Source organism: Scatophagus argus, chromosome 6 (genome assembly GCF_020382885.2).
Source record: "Scatophagus argus isolate fScaArg1 chromosome 6, fScaArg1.pri, whole genome shotgun sequence".
Classification (NCBI taxonomy): Eukaryota; Metazoa; Chordata; class Actinopteri; family Scatophagidae; genus Scatophagus; species Scatophagus argus.
Window position 1 is genome coordinate 13,901,873 of NC_058498.1, and position 22,804 is coordinate 13,924,676.

Consider the following 22,804-nt stretch of genomic DNA (forward strand, 5'->3'; position numbering starts at 1 on the left):
TGTGAGGGGGAAAGAGAACAGAGGTAACAGACATAAAGGGTCATATGTAATATTTATTTATATATGTTGTGTTTATTTTAGGTAGAAGTAAATGTTAAAACAAAGTACTCCTATCAAGTGTGTGTGTGTGTGTGTGTGTGTGTGTGTGTGTGTGTGTGATCTCCAGCTTCTGTTTCATGGCAGATTAAAGCCTCCTGTGGTCAATTTGCTCTCCCTAATGCCAGGTCCCCTCCAAAGGCTGGAATCACCCGTAGCATAGCAACCGTGGCCACAGCTAAGGGAAGCGCAGCCATGCATGCAAAATTTTTAGTTCTATGTGTGTCTTTGTGTGTGTGTGTGTGTGTGTGTGTGTGTGCACTTATATATTCTGTAGGAGAGTTTGTCTGTTTGCTTCTCTCCAGTTCTTTGTGTGCAACTGGATGTGTCTGTGTGCGAACGTTTTTAACTGTGTGGATGTTTCTGCACATTTGAGTGAAAAATATTAATAAAAATATTCATATTTGGCCAAACAATAATACTCTGTTTTCCCTAATTGTCCCAACCCCCACCCCCTTCCCCCATCCTGTTATTTAGACTTATTTAGTTCACTCTTTACTCGTGCCTGCACTGTCCACATCCAGCATGGCTCTCCTGGGAAGCCAGTCAGAGCTACTGAGAGGCTTGGTGTGCTGTGGCTGGGCAGCCACAAATGATCTCTGGCCTCCATGGGTTGGATTTCTGCTTTTTGGGACTGAGTTTGTACTTTAGTCTGACTTATAGATCGGACTGCTGGATAGCTTAAGGCAAAACGGTGATACATATTCCCTGGACAGCACAATGAATCAGGAATGAGAGAGCGAGCAGAGGAGTGAGAGATTCAGCATCTCAACCACAAACCAGCTGGTCACCCACTTAAATATAAAGCAGATGGGATGTCTTATTTCAAGCAGGATTTGCTCAAACACTGAAGACCTTGCTGTAAATCTTTTGTTTGTCATTATGAAACACAAAGAAAGAGAATAAAAGAAACTATGCAGGTGCAAAACAAAGGCAGACCAGGCTGTGCTCATATGCAAATTGTAATAGCCTTATATGTATAGCATTTTTGTTAAATGAAAAAAATTTTTTGTAGAAAAGTAGTTGTTTCAAAAGGAGGTATGATTGTATGTAAGCTTATGATAAAATGACCCCTCGCTTGATTCCCCCCCCCCCCCCCCCCCAGTTAACAGTTTCCCAATAAGTTTATGATCTTAATTGCTTTGTGTCAAGTAGTCTCCAAATCAACATGATGTTCATTTTGCAAATTATGGTCCTATTTAGAGTAACGCAGGGGGTTGCTACCATGGCGTGTAATCAGGTTATCAGTCAAATCAGATCAGTACCTTCTCAGCTCCCTTTTCTGTTGCAAATATGGTCACTTCTGATGCCAGCAAAAAAAAAAAAGAAATAAAATAAAAAAAATGGTAATGATTGTAAAACTCAAGGCTTTAAAATGGTAGTGCACAATCCAGTGGGTATTGTCACAGTGGATCTATGCTTGAAAAAAAAAACATATTCCTCAAACTGAGGCACTGAAAATAGCATCCTTTTGGTGTCTGTACAAAACTCTAGTGTCATGAGTATCAAAAGATTTTCAGTGATAACCGCCTCTTGTGGGGGAGAGGTTAAAGCAACAAACCAAAAAGGCAGATAAACATACACAATCTGAGACCACCTGAACATTTGCAAATGTGTGTGTGTGTGTGTGTGTGTGTGTGTGTGTGTGTGAGAGAAAAAAAACTGGAGGAGAGAGAGAATGAAAGAGTGCTGCAGGCAGAGAGACATGAGCCAGCAGCAGCAGCAGCAGCTGCAGCAGCACTAGATTACATTAGCAAGGCATGAGGCAGCGAGAAGGTCAGTGAATCAGATACCAGTTCAATATAGCAGCACAACTCAGAGGGGAGGAGCTGAGCTGGTCTGCCATCTGAGTGGACTGCTGAGGAAGCCTTGTCTTTACGAATGCGTTTAAGGAATTTGACCACGCTGAGAGGGGACAGAAGAGCTGACTCCTGCAAATGGCGGCATGACAGTTTCATCTGTGAGGAAGGAGGAACTTTGTTGCTGACTGGATATGTTTTAACAATACACAAGAAGAGCTAATTTGTTTTGTTTTGTTTTCTTTGCATAAATCTAATGACACCTGGATGCTGTCTGTGTTTCTATACATTTACAATGTGCATAGTATGTTTTGCAACATTCTGCTGATCTTGCAAGATGCTTTTAGCTTTCAAGGAAAACCAAACGGCTCAGTTTTGATAGATTACAATATCAAAGCAAAAGGGAGCCTACAGTAAATCCTGCTCATTTTTTGCTGCTCTACACTTTGTAAAAATCAATTACCACAACATCTAGCCGAGAGCCGTACTGTGAACAAATCTAAATTTTGAGTGGCTATTAAGTCTCTCATAGATCATATTGACTTGGATGTGGTCTCTCTAACTTGTAATGACCAGCACTTATTGTAGATGAGTAGATCAGGACTCTAAGCCCATTATAATGTTAGTGGACACACAGTGGAATCAGGAGTGTCAAAGATTTTAGTGTGCTCTATTAGTGAAGTGCACTACTCTGGATGACTCTAATTGACCTGCTGTAAAAGGAGTGGACGAGCTAGTCCTCTCCCAGTAAAAACTTATAACCACTAATAGTCAAATCTGCCAGTAGGGAAAACTATATTACATGTATGGTCATCTTGTCCAAAATCATTCATAAAAACATAAATTTAATTACTTTGAAAATACACTTTATAGACAAAGGTACTGGTACAGACCTCTTTATTACTGAATTCAGGTGTGGTATGGGGCTGTTTATCAGGGGTTTGGTTCGGCCCCTTACTCCTAGTGAAGGGAAATCTAAATGCTTCAGCATACCAAGACATGTTAGACAACAATATGCTTCCAGCTTTGTGGCAACAGTTTGATGAAGACCCTTTTCTATTCCAGCATGACTGAGCCCCAGTGCACAAAGCAAAGTCCATAAAAACATGGTTGCATGAGTTTGGTGTGGAAGAACTTGACTGGCCCACACAGAACCCTGACCTCAACCCCATCCAACACCTTTGGGATGAACTGGAACAGAGATTGCAAGCCAGGCCTTTTGGTCCAACATCAGTGCCTGATCTCACAAATGCATGAAAGGGGCAGAATTACAACAGAAACACTCCAGGCTCTTGTGGAAAGCCTTCCCAGAAAAATAGAAGCTGTTACAGCTGCAAAGGTGGAAGGGCGATTCCCTGTTGATGTTTATGTATATAGAATGCTATGTCATTATCGTCAGCTGTCTTTATACTTTTGTCTATATAGTGTAAGAAGTGTAAGAGGAGATCCAATGAGATGTGAAAGATGCTAGATGGGATCAACTGATTCAACAGAAGGAAACTGTTGTAAAACATGTCAATTTAATGGCTAAACAGATTAGTTCCTTAAAAAAATGAAAGGAGAACAAAGAAACTAAATGTAGGACATGTGTAAGATTAACATATACCAAAAATACAACCACTTAGGGAAATTGCTTTTGGTGAACCACTTAAAATGCAATACATGTATACGTTTTGCTTCCAAATGGCTGTTAGAAAAAAATAATCTGTTTTTCTCTTGTAGTGTCTCCAAGTCAAGCCCAGCCCCTAAAAAGCAGTCCCATACCACACCTGAATTCAATAACTGGGGTGTGTTTCCCAATACTTTTGTCTACATAGCATAGCTTCTCATTTTTCTGGCTGATGTTTCCCCTCTCTGTGATCTTTCTCTGTTCCACTGCTTTGAGAACCATAAATAAAATTCTCTGACAACAGAAATGTCTGAACCTCAGTACATAAAATCTAAACTAATCTCTAGGACCCTTTTTTCTTATTTGGATAAACTGACCTTCCACCAGACTTCACATGATCTGCTTCATTGTGCCTCTGCAGATTTTGAAGTGTCTGGACCTTTAAATCTCTTGGGATGTTTCTGTTCATCAAACTATTCTGTGAGCACTCATGCCCTGCAGATTGGAGCACTGTGACTACTCCAACTGGATTTGAATTTAGCCACAACTTTTTTGTATTTTAAGCAGAGCAGTGGGCTTAAACCATGAGAGAAATGTGCATCCTACCCCAACTTTCGTCTTAGAATAGAGTGAAAGATGACCACAGAAGTTTTTCTCCACTCAGTAGGTCCCAGTCTGCGATGTTGGACCACTTCACTTGCAAAAGAACATTAAAGTTTATTAAAGGAATTTGTGGCTTTTTTAAAACTCGGGTGTGATGTCCACTGCAACATTTTCTCACTCCCAGCTTGCTCAATGTCCCAAAGCTTCAAACTATGACCTCTTAGCCTCCATTCTGTAGGTGGACAGCCTTCAAACTAAATACTCTATGCAAAATCTGTTTACGCTTTCAAAACACAACTTCACACACAGGTTGTGTCACACACAGAAGAAGTTTCACTTATCTGCTCTCAAATCACAAACGACAACAACACAACAAGATTAGAAAATAACATTAAGATTCTTTCCAAGATGAGCTACATGTTGCTGCCACTCTATCAATCTCTCTAACAATCCAATTCTCTATCTCTTACTCACAAAGGGGTTTTAGACATGTGAAAGCACAGCCAGCCAATACTGGCATTTTTACTTATTGCACAATCGCATTTGTCTATCTACTTAAAGGTCATTTGTTAGTTTCAGTGCACTGTCTGCATTGTGAACGGGCTATAGCTGTTGGTGTATGTGGTGTGTGTGAAACAGAACATACGCTTGAGGTTAGCATCTGTTCTTCATGATCAATTTCAGCAGTTTGAGTCACCGTAACTCCACCGAGTTGGCTGTCTGTTAGAGTCAGAGTGGTCTCTTATTTGAATGTCCATGCCTTGTAAAAAATTCTTATCAAATCCACACACAGTGTAGTGAATTTTCTCGAGCTTCAGGCAAGACATTATGCTCTCAAGCCACTGAGAAAGTGAGGTTAAGGCAGCTGCGGTCTCAGTAATGCTACTCATCTAGCTGGAAGAGGGCAAACACCCTTTAGTTGTGTTCAAATGTGCATCCTCAGCAGCTTCAAACATGGCTGCTAGGGGGCTGTGTTCATTTTTCCAATGAACCACTGGGCTGCCTTCTACTGAATCATCTTTGTGGAAAGACCAGTGTGAACACATTTACTGTGAGAACATTTCACCTATAATTTCCAATAAGTAGAGCTGCTTTAAGACACTATGAAAGAACACATCAGTACTGTACTGTGATCTGTTAGAGTTACCTGGATCTCGCTGTAATGTTATTCTGTATCCCATCCTGGAGTACTCTGTGTCCTTTAAATAGCAACAATGACAGCAGTGAACCACATGGTCTCCTTGAGGTGTGAAAAAAAAAAAAAAAACCCCAAAACAAAACAAGGGGAGAACGAACAAGCAGTTCTACTTTAAAAGACATATGCACACAGTAGAGGACTGCTCATTTCTCCTCAAAGAAAACACTGCAGGGACTGGAATTTTTGGCCACTTTTGTCCCTTATTTGCAGGGCAAATTTATTTTGGTGTGAAACTTGACGTTTCCCCAGTATTACTTTTCTACTTTGTGGTCCATTCCTCTCGGATGTGATCAGCTGAGGCTTGAAGATTATCCTTTTATATGAACAGATGTTGCCATGTGCACGTCAGCCAGCCTTCTGATGGGTTGTGTTGAAATTTAAGGAACCTCTCAGTTTTCATCAGACAGTGAGTGGATGTTCTGTGGACATGGACAGGCCTATCTAGTCAAATTATGGTATTCAGGACCTCAGAGGCGCAGCGTGGAAGATGTGCATCCTTCTGGCAGGTTGCATTTTCTAAATAACTTAATGCTCTAGTATTGGTAGGCGTGTTGGAATACAGACACTGACAATAATTGTGATATTTAAAGAATGAAATCAACGTATGATGTTAATAATACACATACAATAGTATTGTTTAAATAATTCGCCGCCTCTTAATTAATTTCCACTTCTTTTCGCTCTCGCTTTGTCATAGTATGTGGCAGTAATGTACCTGAATACCGATTGTCATTTGCCATAAAATGGAAGAAAGAACAGGATACAATAACTAGTTACAACCACAGTGTGCGGCTACTACTGCCTCGCGTATTCAAGCAGAAGGAAATGAGAGACGAGAGGGAGACACTCTACCCTGATTGATGGCTTTATTTAATTTAATTAGAATTTTCTATACATACTGCGATAATATCGTTCTGGTGAATTCTTTTGTGTACATGTGATAGCATTACAGCTCTACTCTGAGGTTAAAGGGGGATGCTGGGGTTACTATGTGAGAAAGAGATGAAGTAGAAGAAGAAATAAATAAGTTACGAACCAGGAAACAATGTGTAGCATTGGTGCTCTAGCGAAGCGAAGATCTTACAGCTCTGTCTAACTCTGACGCTGCTAACTAAATGACCATGATACTTTTTACGAATGGGCTGACTGCAGTGAGATTTGTGAGAGGCCGATTGTAGATCCTGGGCGGCTCCTTCAACATAGAGTGATGAATTGTGCAGCATACACTTCTGGAAAACCTAGACTGTTGTTTCTACTGTCCAGCTTATTTCAGGACAGTGACAGTCATTTCCCAAGTGATGATAACAATTGAGAAACCTTTCACAAATTATTTCAAACACACCAACACATAATTTTCCCTAATGAGATATCAGCGAGGATGTTGACAAAATAATGTGCCACCCGCACAATTCTGTCTTTGAAGTGAATTGTAAGCGCGGCCAACATTGCGGGCACAGATATAAAAATAGCTGGACAGAAAAAGTGTTGTGAAAATATGAAATCCATGTTGGATCTGCAGGCACTTGATTTTTACTTGTAGGTAGCAGAGTGAGTTTTTGTACTGTGCGTGTTCTGTACGTATACACGAGAGGCATTGTCAACATATTATATCATTGAAGGTTGTAGGTGGTTTTGCTTCCTTTCCTCCAGCAGTTTTTGACAGCTGTTGCCATTTCTGGTCAACCCTATCCATATCACAAGCTGCTGCTGTTCTGTTCTGTGGCTGTGTGTTTTGACTCACTGTATGTATTGAACTTCCTGTCAGTTCACTCTTGAACTTTGAATGTTCTCGTCAAGTCAACTGAAAGGAAAAACAAAACATTTTTTGATGCTTGTCGGTTATAAATTCAACAAAACCTGAAGTGAAGCTTCCATCCTAAAACAAAAAAGAAATGAGCTCAAACAGTAATTAAAGATTAGAGATATAGCTATCATATGGACACATATTAGAAGTGTAAGTAATTGTGAGGAATGAAGGAGTGCATAGCAAACAGTGACGTTTCAACCAGTTGCAACTTGGGTTTTGTTTTCTGTGCTTTGGCCATCTGCTCTCTTGCTTCTGATTATATGCACCAAAGTAAAAGCTCATAATGCATCAACATTGCTAAAATTTGGTCCAAAAGTGCAACTGATGCCTGTAGTTACACAATTGCACAACTTATCAACAAGCTAGGAGCCAGGACAGAATTTGACGTTTCACCACCCCAATAGTAAGTTATAATAATAGCAGAGTTGGGTAATAAACAACCCAACATGCACAGGAAAACTGTGAGTGTGCACAAACTAACTATGATAGTCAGTTGTTGTTGAACCAGTTTGGATGTTTACTGACAGTTTAGGTAAGAATTTTATAGTTTTCCGTTCCAACATTGTGTATTTTTTATGAGGGCATGGCATTCCAAGATATTTGACACATAAAGTCACTGAAGTCACAGGTTAGCTTAGCCTAAAGGAAAGCAGACATGGTGTTGTGGGCGGGCCTAATGGGCCCGGTCCAGCCAACTTGTGCTACTGGCCCATCCTAAATGGTTGGAAGAACAGATTTTCTCAACTGGTTTTTTTTTTTTTTCATTCTTAAAATCAGCAGTCAGATAAACAATGGTGAAAACAAGGTTTGGCCTTCTAAAAAATAAAAGACATTTTTTGGCTACTATCACGCCATAAAGTCTAGACCAATCACAACAGAGAGAGATGCTGTGCATTTACACACAGCAACTTAACTTCGCTGATTAAATCTTCTACCATGCAGACAGAACCAGTCAGGATCTCAAGGTAATAAATGTTCTGTGTTTGTCTATATGTCCAAAAGAATAAAGCAGCTGTCCTCCCCATAAATCCAGTGCTCTGTTAAGTTGCTTTTTATTCTAGGAGCTAAAAGTTTAATTCAGCCATTTTGTTTTCAGCGATACTAGCTGGAAAGTGTTGAAGGCAAACGGCATTGACTCCTTTAATTAAAAGCCGGATTAGCAGTTTCTTACTGTTTCCAGCATTTGTGCAAAGCTAAGCTAATTGCCTCCAGCTAATTTTCATATTTATTGCACAGATATTATAGTGGTATTAATCTTCTCATCATGTAGACAGAAAATAAGTGTATTTTCCAAAATGTTGCCTGGTGAAACACATCATTTTTGTTGGCTCTGCTGAGAGACTTTTCAGCTGATGGCAGCAACCGATCACAGTGACTCTGAACTAACAAACAAGCGACTACTTGGAACTGCGATGAAAGCCAGATTTTCTCCAGTGAAGGAAAGGGCCCTAACAGTTTTCAAGGCAAGCGTCTGTGTGATTGTTAAGTTTGTGTTTGTGTGAGTGTGTGTGTGTGTGCCTGCTGATAGGAGCATGTGGCAGACGTCATTCTTCGTGTGTGAATGTGTGTTTGGCGTGCTGGACCATTGTTGGAAAGCAGAGCGAGGATCCTAGAAGCTGTTGGAAGGAGACGATTGGCTTCAGAACACGGTGGCCCCTTTGTGACAGATGGTTGGGTGCTGGGCTTGCACAGCCGAAATCACCCACTCACACATATGTGGGCTCGCACCATTTTTCATGTGCACACACACACACGCACATATTCAGGAAGGCTTAGAAAATACACACATGCGCTGACATACATGTATGCATGCATATGGAAGCACAAAGAGTTTGTGGTCCATACCCGTGTATGTGTCTATTCATATATGTATCTGTAAAAGGCAATCAGGAACACTGCATATTTACAAAAGCCTTCAACTACATAAGTGTGGAATAATGACTCTCAAGCAGACAGGCAAATAAATAGACACACAGCCTGACAGTAAGACAGATGCACAGACAAACACTCAGGCAGACGGGCATGAATTTGGAAAATGGCATGAAAACAATATGTGCTCTAACCAGTGCCAGTGTTTTGGTTTTACTCGGGGTTTGCAGCCTTGGGTTGAACACAGTAAAGCTTTGCTGTGTGTCTCCCTGAACAAACAGGAGGGGATCTGGTGCCTGCTGCTTCTGCTAGCCAATACTGCTCTCACTGTCACCGCCACCATCATCACAGCCATCAGCGCTTCAGCAATAAATAACACCACTGTTCTTTCCATAGAGGCGTCCACCTTTACCAGTGCCAAAAATCGTACATCCAGGCAGAGCCTGTGAAACAGAGAGAGCGAGCAGGCACAGGTTTGTCTATTCATGGGGGGCAATACATGTGTACTCCTGAGGCCTTGACATGCAAAGAGATTTCGAGGGACAGTGATTCAATTAAAAACAGAGCAATCCTGGAGATTATGTCAGTGCAAATCACAAACAGCGTCAGTGACGAGCCACAGTCATTGCAGAGCTCAAAGGGAACATGCTTGACTTCAGTAGCAGACTCAGGCTGTTTGAGAGGGGCCGGGGCATAAATAAATAAATAAATAAATAATGAATGAATGAATGAATGAATGAATGGTGAAACAGTTCTTACAATCCTGTGTGGCACTGCAGCAGGTGTTCTCTACTGATTCTAATATTAACAATAAGCTTTGAGTTGTCTAAACATACCCATGAAACTGTTTTATGCTGAGCTTACACTACAGGACTGTAGCCTTTATTTTCCGCTCACCGACAGTTTTTTGAAAATCACTGACAAAATCCCCCAAATCAGATTCAAACTGGTCTTTGCTCACTTTGTGTGAACTATTGAAAAGACAACAAGAGAGCTTGCCAGTATATCTTAATATCTGGTTTTGATATCTGGTCATATCAAAGATGGTTAAGGGAGTGATGCATGCGTGCTTCTTCTACTATTCTTTCCCACCTGCTAGTCCATGGAGACTGGACTTGACCTCCACACAATACTGAAAAGGGGGTATCAACCAAGACAGGCCATCAATCTTTATTCATCTTCACATGGTGGAGCTTGTCTGCTTCTGTCGCCTTGATTTTACAGAGCATTTTTATAACCTCAGAAAACTTTTTTAGCACTGCTTCATCCAGTCCTCCAGCTCTGCTTCCTTCAGAGCATGTGTGACCTCTTGTTCCATCAACCTCCCAACTACAGTATAGTTACCCTCTTGAGATCAGGGCAGGGGAGTTCTGCTCCCCTATTGAGAAAAATCTGCCCTGTCAAATATTATTAAAATATTATAACATACAAGGAAATAACAAGGTCGTTATGTTTTTGTTTTCCCTTCTCCCCTCTACAATGTAGCTCAATGAATATGCCATGAGCTCTCATGGTTTGTTTCAGTGGTGTAAGGGCCATGACGCACCGAGCCGACAGTCAGCTGCTGGCGAGTGTTGGGCCATCTGTGGGCATCTGTGGCTCTAGTTTTTGTGGTGTCTCTAAGGATAGATCATTAAAACTGAACTTATTGTTGAATTATCGAGGACACTTAAGTGATTTTCTGTTGTCAGATGTTGAAGATATCATGAAAAAAAAAAAGAAGTCACCATAGCAGTTGACAGTAAGGGAATTACTTCTGGGCAGCTGGTCCTCGATTCTCCAATGGGACTGATGTTCACAGCATCTTATAACACTGCTGTCAGATTAATGTTGGAGTGAATAGATAGAAGGTGCAGTTGCTCTGGGTGTCTAATATAATTATTATTATTATTTTAGAATTATTATGTTGGAGTTAAGCAGTAAAGTACTAGTATGTGAGTCCCACCACTGGTTTGCTCATATTCCCACAATGCATTTTGGTAGATTAATCTAATATTAAAGCTTTTATGAAGCACCGGACCATTACTCAACCAGGGACATTATACAGTGCTTGGCGCTAATTAACTGATTACTAATGAGAACCGATTAAGAACAAAACAGTCCTGAAGTATCTCATTTCAGGTAAACATCAAACCTATTATGACTGATGAGTAAATCACTTGAAAAATGATGGAGTTCATCATGCAACATGTTCATTTAAGCACAAAGAAAGAAGATGTGGACGGGAAAAGTGCAGAGCTCCTCCTTAAGTCGGCCGCTGAAGAAAATGTCAGTCAGTAAACCTCCTATGAAATGTAACTTCAGCCTGTTTGTCAATTACCAACTCTGCTGAGGACAATGTGGTCCTCTTTGCTCAGAAAAGTGCCCACTGTGTCATCATCTATTCTTTGCAGTCACTGCCATCACCACCATTATCACAGCCATCATCGTTACAGAAAAACAACACTGCATTTGCCAGTACAATCAACAGCTCCTCACAAATAATACCTTTGTATTTGCACACTGCCAGCAACTGCAATCACCATTACTGATCTGGAATCTGTTGTAATTTTTTCCACACCAGTCACAGGCATCAAAGCTGCGAAAGCTGTCATTGTCACCGCTGAAGCTGGTGGGAGGATGCTGGGAATGCCAGCATCACGGTTTTCACTTTCACATGAGCTTTTGTGATGGCCAAATCTCCCTCTGAAACACGTGAGCTTGTCCACTGCAGCTGCAGCCTATAGTAAGCTCTAGGGTCCGGTAACTAGTAAAAGGAGAGAGAGGACAAGAACAGGAAAGAGTTAAAGATGTCATTACAACCTCCAGCATCTGTCCTGGGCGCTTGCCTTACCGGGAACCCACACTGTGACTTGAAAATGCCCTCTTGATGACAAGAATCTACATAGATGAAGTGCCCTTGAGAAAGACACTGAATCCCCAGCAGCTCCAGGCAGCAGGAGTGCCGTTCTGCAACAGTGAGTCTGTTCCCTGACTTCCCTTTGGAGCAGAGTGAAAAGAGTTTCTCTACCAGGTGTTATCATGTAAATAAAACAACAAAAGCAACAGAAACTTGAAATGAAAAGTGACTAAAACTTGTGAAAAGACTGGAAAAAAATTAACCTGCATGCAAATTAAACTACAATAAATATTGCTTGGAGGGAAATGTACTTAATTATGTGTGCAGGGTAAAAGATAACAGTGAGTGGAGAATATTGACTGTGTATTGAATGTTTATTTTGTAAATGGTGCTATTGTATAGAACTAGGTCTTTGTATCGCATTTGTTTTCCCAAACTGTTCTACTTCAGTATTTGGATCAAATGCCGAACCATGAACACGATTTGATTTGATTTAGTCTTAACACATTAAAAAGGTCACTTTGCATGTGTGTGACAAAGAAGTGTTGGTGCATCAACCAAACTAAGACAGACAAAGATGTTCCCATGAGACAATGTACATTATTTACACACCATCTGCTGGTCCAGTCATCAGTAGATGAAGTCCTGTCCTGTTTGTCTTTGCTGCATAATGTGCAAAACAGCTTAGTTAATTTGACGTTTCATGCATGTTAATGAGGAGGGAGAGGAAGGCTTGTTCAGGTTTGTTACATTCAAATCTCAGACCAGTATTTATATCTGTAGTGTTCATATTTACAGTCTTGCCTTGTTTCATCACACACACACACACACACACTTCCCTGACTGTACCCTCAGCTTTCTGTCACTTATCGTCAGAGAACACTGTCACTGTAAACAGTCAGTGTAAAGCTGTATTAATCCCATTTACTGTATTACACAGCTTGAAGACACAGTATCTTTGATTCAGTGAAATTCCTGATAGTTTCCACAGTTAAGGCATTTGATATCTCTAAATAATTTATACGAACACTCAAAAGTGAAATGAACTCATGAGAAAAAAAGATTCACACAGTACAGCCTTAGTTTAAAGCACATATAATGATAAACAAATGTGCTAGGTAACGGTAACTAACAACTAACATTAACAATTTGATTTTGGTCAGGATGTGCATTTCTGCAAGCCAGCATGTCAGAATGATTTAAAGTGGATGAAAATGACACTTTTAAAAAATATCTTTACATCACATTACTTATGATGTTTCACTGCACAGCATGGGAGCTTTCTCTACACTGACACAAACACTCTTACCTGGCTTTAGGTTTGTCATGTCTGTTGTTGCAGCTCCTCCAGGGTCTTGAGTTGAAAGCAGGACCGGGAACAAGTCGCTATCTTTTAGCCTTGTACAGCAGACACCTGCATAGAGAACAATGCACATGTGAAAATCAGGCATTGATTGGACTCTTGTTTCATACTGATTTGCTTCAGTTAATTCTGCACATTGGTCCCACTCTGGTCAGTTATGGCCAAGCATCTCAATATAGAACACACTGGTGAGTCGTGCATTGCCTGGATGCCATGACGTATGTCACAACATGGCGACAGATTGTGTGTTCAAGAAATGCTGCCCCTGAGCAAGAACGCCGTGATCCTATGGTGCTGGAAATATTGCATTGAAATTAAAAGACTTCACTGGGGAGCAGATTGCAAGCGGAACCCTCAGGGACTGAAACTTTCTGAATAGGATCCAGTGCTTTATTGGGCTCCTGTGAGTGTCAATTGTTCTCCAAGGAAATACCAGCGCTGACGGTGCCATCACTGTTCACACAACTCTTGAAAAAGCCTGTTAAACGAAACAAAATTTGATGGTTTCCTTTTTTTTTATTAAGTTTTTGTCGATGCTCTCCTGGTCCCTGTCGCTCATTTCTCTCTTTTTGTGTGGTGGTTAGTTGAATGTTTTTCTACTTTGACTTGTCTGTGGATGGTTAACCATGTGTGTTAATAGGTTATTGTAGAGATGAGAGCAGAGAAGGTTTGGAATTAAATAAGAGGCGGAAAGGCCTCCAGAGTAGGTTGCGAGAACTGGGTTATATTTAACAGGAGCTTCACACGTCTAACATAGAAAACTTCTGCTTGAAAAACAAAAATGCTTTATGAAATGTCAGCTTGTAATTGTCATCACAACTGTGTTCTGCTTTCACAGCTTACAGCTTTGTGACAACTGACTGTGTCAGTGTAATAATACGTGTTTAATAAGTTTGGTTATTGTTTAGCATCCATCTGTCTCTGGGTGGCTTCTCACCTCTGCTAAACTGTTTCCTGGGGAAAACACTGATTACTCCACAATGATGTTCGCTCATTCGGTTTATGGTAAATTTTCAGTCAGTTGGATCAAATAAGCGTGTCACATCAGCTTTGTGACGGGATCGTTTTTGTTCGTCTCACAGATGATTCACTTAACATTGTGCAAAATCGACAGAAATGGTTCATAAAGAGTTTTACAGTATGGGAACTGTATAGGTCTCTGAAGAGCTTTTCTGATTGGTGTGAGGAGCTGACATGAGTGGAGATCAGATATGCTACTTTGAGGTTCTCTGGTAACGATAGCATGCAGAGATCACATGGCTTATTGTTAAACTGAATCAGTTTCACATAATTAAAGAAAAGGTGTTAGGAGTGATTAAGGTATGTGAGTGTTATTACACATTTCACTGTGAGTGCAGCCTGTTAGTTTATCACTGCTTGATTACACATTGCATAGGAGGGACCTTGTTTTTCAAATAAAACGATACCACATATCAAAGGAACCGAAATTAGAGCTGAAATATGCCCAAATATGTAGAAATGTGTTTAATGTCATCACAGCTATAATTGTCACAGTAATGAAATGGAATCTGGAGGAAAATGATGCCATAATCTTGACTAAACTTTGTAGCAATCAGAGGAAGATATAACTCGGTACTCTTGATTACAATAGGAGTCAGTTTCAATTTCCAGCTCAAATAAATGGTGCACATTATACACAGCAACACAACACATTAAACAAACTTAATTAAACTGACCGTTCAATCAGTCTAATCGATGTGATAATGCCAAGACAGAGAGTGAAGTGGACTACAAACTCATCCGAGGGAAACTCGGTTAATAAGTAACATGTGGTGAAGCTGAGAGTCTTTTGATCAGGCAGTGTGAAATCTCTAAAGTGGACAAAGGGGTGAGGAGAGGTATCCCATTAATGTCAGGGTGTGTACCAAGGAGAGCTAGAGGGCAACAACAGCTCCCCCACTGCACAGATTTGACTACGGAAGATTTGTCAAAGACAAGTAGCTCCTTATGAAATAATATGCTTCCGACTGCGAGGCTCATGCTCGTCATTTGGCAGAGCTGCCTTCTACATCACAGCGCGGCAGGATGCTGACATTCACACCATGGAGCGAGTGTGATCAGCTCTCACCCAGGCAGATGAAAAGTGGTTTATATAGAAACTGAGAGGCAGTATCATATGGTTGCACCTGGTGACAGACTATGGTGAGAACTGAGCCATATTAAACCCAACAACTCCCTGTTAACGAGAGCACTTTCACTTCCTTTGGAATTGAAATATCCTGTTTGCTGCAGATATTTTTAGTGATTTTTCATGCCGCATTTTGTTTTATCCACGTCTGAGTCAGAGCAGAGTAAAACAGAAAACGCCACTTTAAAGTTGAAATCATCAAGTTGTTTATTGAGCTAGCTGTGCCTTTCGACTCCCGAGGAGCCTGTTCAAAGGAGACTTGAGAGCACACGCTGACTCATGTCCTCCCCCTCTACTTTGGCCCTGATGCGAGTGGAGGATCATTAAGTTGCTAACAACAGCAGAGGAAAGGAAGAGTGGCTGGACACATCATAGTCTAGCAACCATCATCTCTTGCACAACTGCTGTAATGCTCTCCGGTGTGATTTTGATTATAAAGGTGCAAAGCCGGGGTCACATCACTGAGAGTACAGAGTACACTGATAACGCTGTTACTGATGAGCAGAGGTGGACTTTTTCTTCCGAGGTCTTATTCCCAGTCCTTTTGCTTCAGGTGTTTTCTTGGCTGACGAGGTTTGTATTGTGAGGCAGAAAGATTAGAGATGAGATGAGAAGCACATATTAACCACAGATATTCCTTCTGAGAGAGGCAGCACTGTGCCATAAAGGTCGTGGATACTCAGGTGAAGATACAGGTGGCAGTGTTATCTCATGGATGCCTGATTCCTCTGTGCTGCCAGGCCCCTGAGAGGACTGACTGAGATCAGCACTGCGTTTCATGTCTGCAGTGTTACTCCTTCATAGTCGTGACCGTCCCTCAGTAGCCCAAAGGTCACAGTGAACGCAGATTAAATTTGTGATTTACTGTTGCAGTTAGTTATACAGGGTTATATTACTCATTCGAAATCTTGCCTCAGTGTCAAGAGGCGGGTACAGGAACAACGTACTGCACTGATCTAATGCTGATCTTTTTGATTAATGTGTTGATAATTTTTTGGATTTACTGATTCTTTTACTTTTTAAAATGTCAAAAACAAAACAAAACAAAAAAAACTCAGACCAAGATAACATCTTTGTTTTAATTACTTTGTTCAACACTCAAAAATGGGTGGGACTAAAACTATCAGATATTAGTGTTTACTCTCTCATAAATGACTAAAACTGTTATTGAAATTGTTATCAATTTTCTGTCTACTTAGTTGACCAATCAGTTAAAATCTACAATATACAACATTTTACCTTTACAAGATATGTAATTTAAGATATGAAGCGCACTTTTCTTTAAGTGCATTAATAAGATGATTTGTCCACTTTACCTTATCATTGACATCCCTGATGAAATTTAGCCAACAGACAAACAAAGAGTGGCGGATAAACAGAAGCAAATAATAAAGAGAAAAAAGAAAGATTTTTAAGCGTACCAGGAAGATCTTCTTTATAGTATGTCGTGTAAACTACTACTGTTTAACTAACGAGTATCTGAATGCTCCATCCATCATGACAAGAAACATCCAAGCTCTTAACACCTCATTTTATTGTCCCAACATTCAAAAGTACAAATAATTCAAACACAACAGTTTTATGAAAAAGAAAAAACAAACATTTACAGCAAGATTTTTATTTTGTTTCCAGTTTCAGAAATGACCTAAACTAGCAAGGATAACATGAAGTCATTCATCGCAGTAATTGGATTAATAATAAGAATAAGAATACTAAGAATAATAGCAATAATAATCATAATAATCATCATTGATAATTGTTAAGTAATAACATAAGCAGGAGAGAGAGTAGAGAGAGCCGCGGCCATGGGGCCCTGTGAACATTTTTTCGTCTTTTTTGTCTTTAAAGATTTCGTTTATAGATTTTTCAGATAGTAAACAAACACGTCTCAGGAGGAAAATGAAAACTGACAAGAAGAGCCGAGTTCCTCTGTTCACCTTCCCTCCTCCACTACTGGCTGCGTTGTTCCTACTGGCAGGCTGCCACTATAAGGCGCTACAGGGGATGGTGTGAGCCATAGGGGGTTGGGCATAGAGCGAGGTGACGCAGCCCCATGTTTCAAACACCCTGACATGCACACACACACACACACACACATTCTGAACAAACCACAAGTTACTATCTGTGTCACACACACACACACGCACGCACGTGCGCACATGCACTCAGGGAGACACACACACACACGCACGCATGTTTGTATATATGTGAACTAAACAGACCCAAATGTGCAGTCACACACGCATAAGCACAAACGATTAACACATGTATATACTGTACACATACACATTTGGATGTACTCCACGCTAACAAACAGATGAGGACAAACGCACAACATACACACACACACAAAATTACTTAATGGAACATGCATACAAACATGCACACATGCGCGCACACACACGTGTGCACACAGGGTCTAGGCGGAACACAGGCACGCATCGTAAGAGTTCAAAAGTCATACAGTGTAGGAAATTAGTTCACACATCAGAACAACATTCTACTGGGGTCGTTGCATAATTCAAGCTCCCGCCGGGCAGCAGGGAGCATGAAGGGGTCTGGTTGGTCGGTGGGTGGATGGGTTGGTTGGTTCGTTGCTGTTGTGACATTAGAAAACTATGTGATTGGATGGCGCAGTTGATGACTGGATAGTAATGATGATATTAGATGACCCGGCCTGTCGGATGACTGAGGTGTGAGAGAGAAGGATGTACTTATGCGAGCATGCGTCTGAGTGTTTAAAATGCTCTCCACACACCTCCTTCATGTTTTCAAGTCTTAACAACAAACAGAAAAAAAATCCAATTCAGTATATTTATACTTCTGGAACCATTCCCTTACCTTTCACCTTTCAAAATATATAATATATATCATATTAGAGTATATAAAATATAGAATCGGTACAATCCCTTTTCATACCTCCAGAGTACTTCTTAAGTATAGCAACAACTGCTGTAAATAACAGTTGGTGTGCAATGGTAACAATTTCTCACTTTTTAAAGATTTGTTGGTATGTCATTTGAAAACATGATGAATATTTTTAAAAATAAGTTTTGACTCTTCAGTGATTTTGACCGATTTAGTCCAGTGCAATGAATGACCCTCAAACAACAATGGGCATTTGCTCCTTTTTAAATTGTATCTGCCCAAGCCTCCAAGAGCTGAATGTTTATATAAAATGTTTCACTGAAAACTGAAAACTATGCTTTCAGACCCACATTTTTGCATAAGGTTTCATCACAAAGCGGTAGTAAGTGGAGGGAGGGTGTGGACGGAGTGGCTTTTTAGAACTACACAAACTTATCACAGGTTATATTGAACCAGAACGACTGTTTATAACATTCTATTAAGACTAAACTTTATTGAAAAAGATCTAAAGATTTCATTTTAACAAGACAAGAAAAAAGCAATAGCAAATTTAACTATTAACTAGATTATGCATAGCGAGTAACTGTTTCTAGTAATAAGGGAAGAGCGTCCCCCAACCCTCCAGACATTTTTTTCAGTTTTCTTGACTTTTAGATTTTTTATATTGTAATTTTGATATATTGGTACAAAGCACAAACGTACTAAAAGTTCTCTCAGTGCAGTGGACTACTGGCAGAGCCTCTCCACTAGTCGCTTTGTTCCCTTTTGCTCAGAAACGCCCCCTCCCTGTACCAGAATCACGCAAATACACAGACAATGAAACAAATAAATACATAAATACACAGATAAATTAATTAATTAATCAATAAATAGATAATAAATACAAATAAATAGAAAAATAAATAGTTTAAAAAAATCGATAAGTAAATAAACTGCTAAACAAATACAGTTATATTCTAAGCTTTTGTTCGGTTTCTTTTGCCGCGGTAGCTAACTGAAAGTTAATCCAAATCTTTTTTTTTTCTCCACAAGCAACATGACAACAATTGAACAGTTTCCTCACAAGTTTTTCTAAGTAACTGAACCACCACTTCATAATAAGTTGTCATATGAAAAAGACAAGCTCAAACAAAAGAACAGTGACAACTCATATAGTACAGTAGATATTGTAAAACAAATGTAGACTATATATGTATATATATATCATCTATTTGTACACAGCAAATAAAGACACAGTTGTCATAGATCCTTTTTAAGGAAACAAATATCTAGACTAACGGAACTAGCTAATCATCATTTAGTTTTGACAAACGTTTCACGCTCAGCAAGTAACCTAAAAGTCAGCAAGCCAAACAGAAAAGTACAAAATAAAAATTTGTTCAGTGATTCTTACAAGGCCCAAATTCGTTTATCTGGTTATTCAGCAAAGAAATAGTCTCACCAGATTTCTGGGCCGACAATAAACAAATATTAAACAAGGAACAGCAGCTCAAGTCAATGCCAACATCGAAGTATTTTTTTTTGTTTAAACAACACATAGAACAACAAACTTGGATATTTAAGATATGTGAATAATGTAGTATAGCACCTACTGTTGATCGCTAAAAGGAAGTTCTTTTCAAATGTTAAGTTCACAAACGCAGAGCGAAGAAAATGATATAGATAATGTATAGTATGCTCTCTAAATGGATAGATGTGTATATATCTATTTACTGATATCCCGTATTGACTGATGACAAAAACAGGAAAACGAGTGGACAAAGGGTCTTCTTGCTTTGGGCTCTGGACTATAAGGATGGTTAGGCCTTGGAAAGACCCCTCTCCCTTCCCTTTTGGGTATCGCTGTTGAATAATTATGCACTAGTACATATGTGAAAAATTACCAAAATCACCTGCCTCAGTTTGCATCCCTTTTTCACAAAACCTTCCATCTACAAAATCACTGCCAACTTGGATTCCCCAAAAAACAAACAACCTTTGATCCTATAAAGTACCACGGCAGAACGACAAGACAAGGTGGTGCCCCCTCCCTCCCGCCCCGTCCCCCCCCCAGTTAGCCAGTCAAAATATTTTTCTCTTTTTTCAAATCCAGATTCTTGTAAAAATTCTTCAATAATTATTATTTTAATTATCATTTATAAAAATAGATCTTCTTTCTCTTTATTTTTATCTTTTTCTAAACGCATTTTTTCAAGCAAAGAGATCTTCTCTTTGGCAACAGTGTTATTTTTTTTTTTTCTTAAATTACTGAACGTGTCATCAGGAAAGCTAACCCATCCCCTCCCTCGCCCCATCTCCCTGAACCCCTGTGAGGAAAGACATTATGTTTTGTTTGCGATACAAAACAAAAACAATGCTAGAAATTCTTTTTTTTTCTACATCAGAGTTACTGGGATAGTGGAATCCCACATATAATCGATAAGGGGAAGTTTTTAATACACACTAAAAATGAATGAATGGTTCACCAATTTAAAAAAGAGCCCCCTCCCTTTCACCGACAGGGAGGTATATAATACTAACGACAGTGGATCCGGATTTACAAAATAAAAACAAATCCTGAATCAAGACAGAGAAAAGGTTTCAATCTAAAAAGGACATTCTCTTCTCTGAAATAAGGGGATACAGGGATTTGCTACTGTTTACACAGAAGAGAAGAAATCATTTTAACAACCACAACAAACAGAAAGAATATACAACAAACAGAAGCCTGCATTACCACAGGAGCTTCCAAAAACTCATGAACATTTTCATCATTTCATTTTTGTAATACTTAGGCAACATTGGCTTATAGGTCCAAAGTTATAATATAAGCCATTTCTAGTTCAATTTGTTTGATGTTTTGTTGGTTGCTTTGTGTTCCGGTTGGAGTTTGCTGCGTTGGATGGCTGTAGGAGGGTGGTAGTGGTAGTGACTGAAGGGGCTAAGGGACGGGTGAAGGTGGAGGGAGGGGGGTGGGGGAGGGTCGGGGGCAATTTTGGAGCTGACAAAGTTGTGGGGCAACTGCTTCTACCTGTTAAAGTTCAGGACTTGTGTGTCTTGTTAGTCTTGAAGGAGACTTGCAAGACGCGGTCGCCCAACCTGTAGCCGTTGAGACTGGCGATGGCCATGGCTGCCTCGTCGTAATTCGTCATGGTGACGAAGCCGAAGCCTTTGCACTTGTTGGTGTTGAAGTCACGGATCACCTTGACATTGTTGACTGCACCGAAGGGCCCGAACAGCTGCCAGAGCACACTTTCATCCGAATCCGGGGACAGGTTGTACACGAAGATGCACCAACCAGTGCCCGTGTGCCCAGGGATGTTCATGCCGACCAGGCTGGTCATGCTGTCAATGGTGATGGGAGAGAACCTGAGAGGAAAGACAGATTGGGGAGAAATGAAGGGAGAGTAGAGGGAAGGGAGGAGAGAGAAGAGCAAGTTTTAATTGATCAGGAAAAGACATACAGTGAAATTCAATGCCTGCATCTAGTGAAATGGCCATAATCCAGTGATAAAACTTATCTCCATCTTCCTTTTGTTTGAAAGCCAATTTTTTTAAGAGAATCCTGCTTCCAAATATCTAATAGCTTGCCATGACGCTCCTCTGCATGGTACACTACTGTCTACAGCCTTTATCAAATAATAAGCATAAAAACGTTAAATGAAAGTTAAATGTTTACAGTGTGCTAATCAAGCCACAAGTCAAATACATAAATTATCAGGATGATATGCATGGATGTTAATTGTAAGTGCATGTATGTTTATGTTTAAATGCATGTGTTTGCGTGTGCCTGCATAGCTACCACTAGATTCTCTCTGAACTCCTCAGTTCTGAATGGCCTCCTGTCAGGAATAACGACAGTGCTGCATGCTGGGCCATATTCTGCTGAAGGAGATGCAGACGAAGGTTCTCTCTTTGTGTCCCTGAGTGGCTCCTTTAGGAGCTAAATTGCAGGAAGTTGTTGAATTAAACCGTTGCTAGAAATCCATCAAAGATCATGCACCAGCCTGCTAAATCTGTTCTCATTCGCCTCATAATCTTCTCCTTTTTCTTGTGATGCAGGAGATTTGAATCCTCAGTTGACTTCACTTAATTGCCTTTCCGCTCAAAGGAAAGGAAAAGGAGAAAAAAAATCCCCACTTTTAAATAAAAGGTAAATGAGATAAAAAGCTTCATTTCTTATGCCACCTCTCTCCAAGAAACGACTATAGGCATTATTGGGTGTGCTTTAATTGAGATTTCCGCTTTGCTGCAGCTGTCTCAGAGAAGGCTGCTTTCTTAAGGGAAGGGAGGGAGGGAAGAGGGAACAAACTAAATGGAAAATGGAAGCACTTTACAGCCCAGTGGCATTACGGTACAAAGTGTATTCCTCCCACTCCTCCCGCAGTCTGCAGGGTGTTCTATTCTGTTCTATTCCGGAGCTTGTGGCACTGATCGATAGCGCTGCTTGCTGCTTGGGGCCCCCACCCCTCTCTCTCCAGTGACTATATATGGCCGGCAATCACCACGACCTTCCTGCGTGACTTTGGTCATATAGAGTTTGCTTCTGGCCATTGTGGTCGCTGTGGACTCTGGTATGAGTGCCTGGGGTGGTTAGCTCATTCAGTGAGGGCTCTCTGCTTTGA

The 22,804-nt window shown here is 40.3% G+C and overlaps 2 protein-coding genes across 9 annotated transcripts in view; one reads left to right on the forward strand and one right to left on the reverse strand.

The window, feature by feature from the left end:
- The window catches only part of agbl4 (AGBL carboxypeptidase 4), a 366,309-nt gene that overhangs the window by 20,818 nt on the left and 322,687 nt on the right, over positions 1–22,804 (forward strand). The gene's annotated exons all lie outside the window — the stretch shown is intronic.
- Positions 16,856–22,804, reverse strand: part of elavl4 (ELAV like neuron-specific RNA binding protein 4) — a 79,045-nt gene continuing 73,096 nt past the window's right edge. For all 7 annotated transcript variants that reach the window (XM_046390785.1, XM_046390779.1, XM_046390780.1 and 4 more), the window contains one exon: positions 16,856–21,548. In XM_046390785.1, coding sequence (XP_046246741.1) covers positions 21,221–21,548 — 328 coding nt within the window. In that variant the 3' untranslated portion in view covers positions 16,856–21,220. The remainder of the gene's footprint in view (positions 21,549–22,804) is intronic.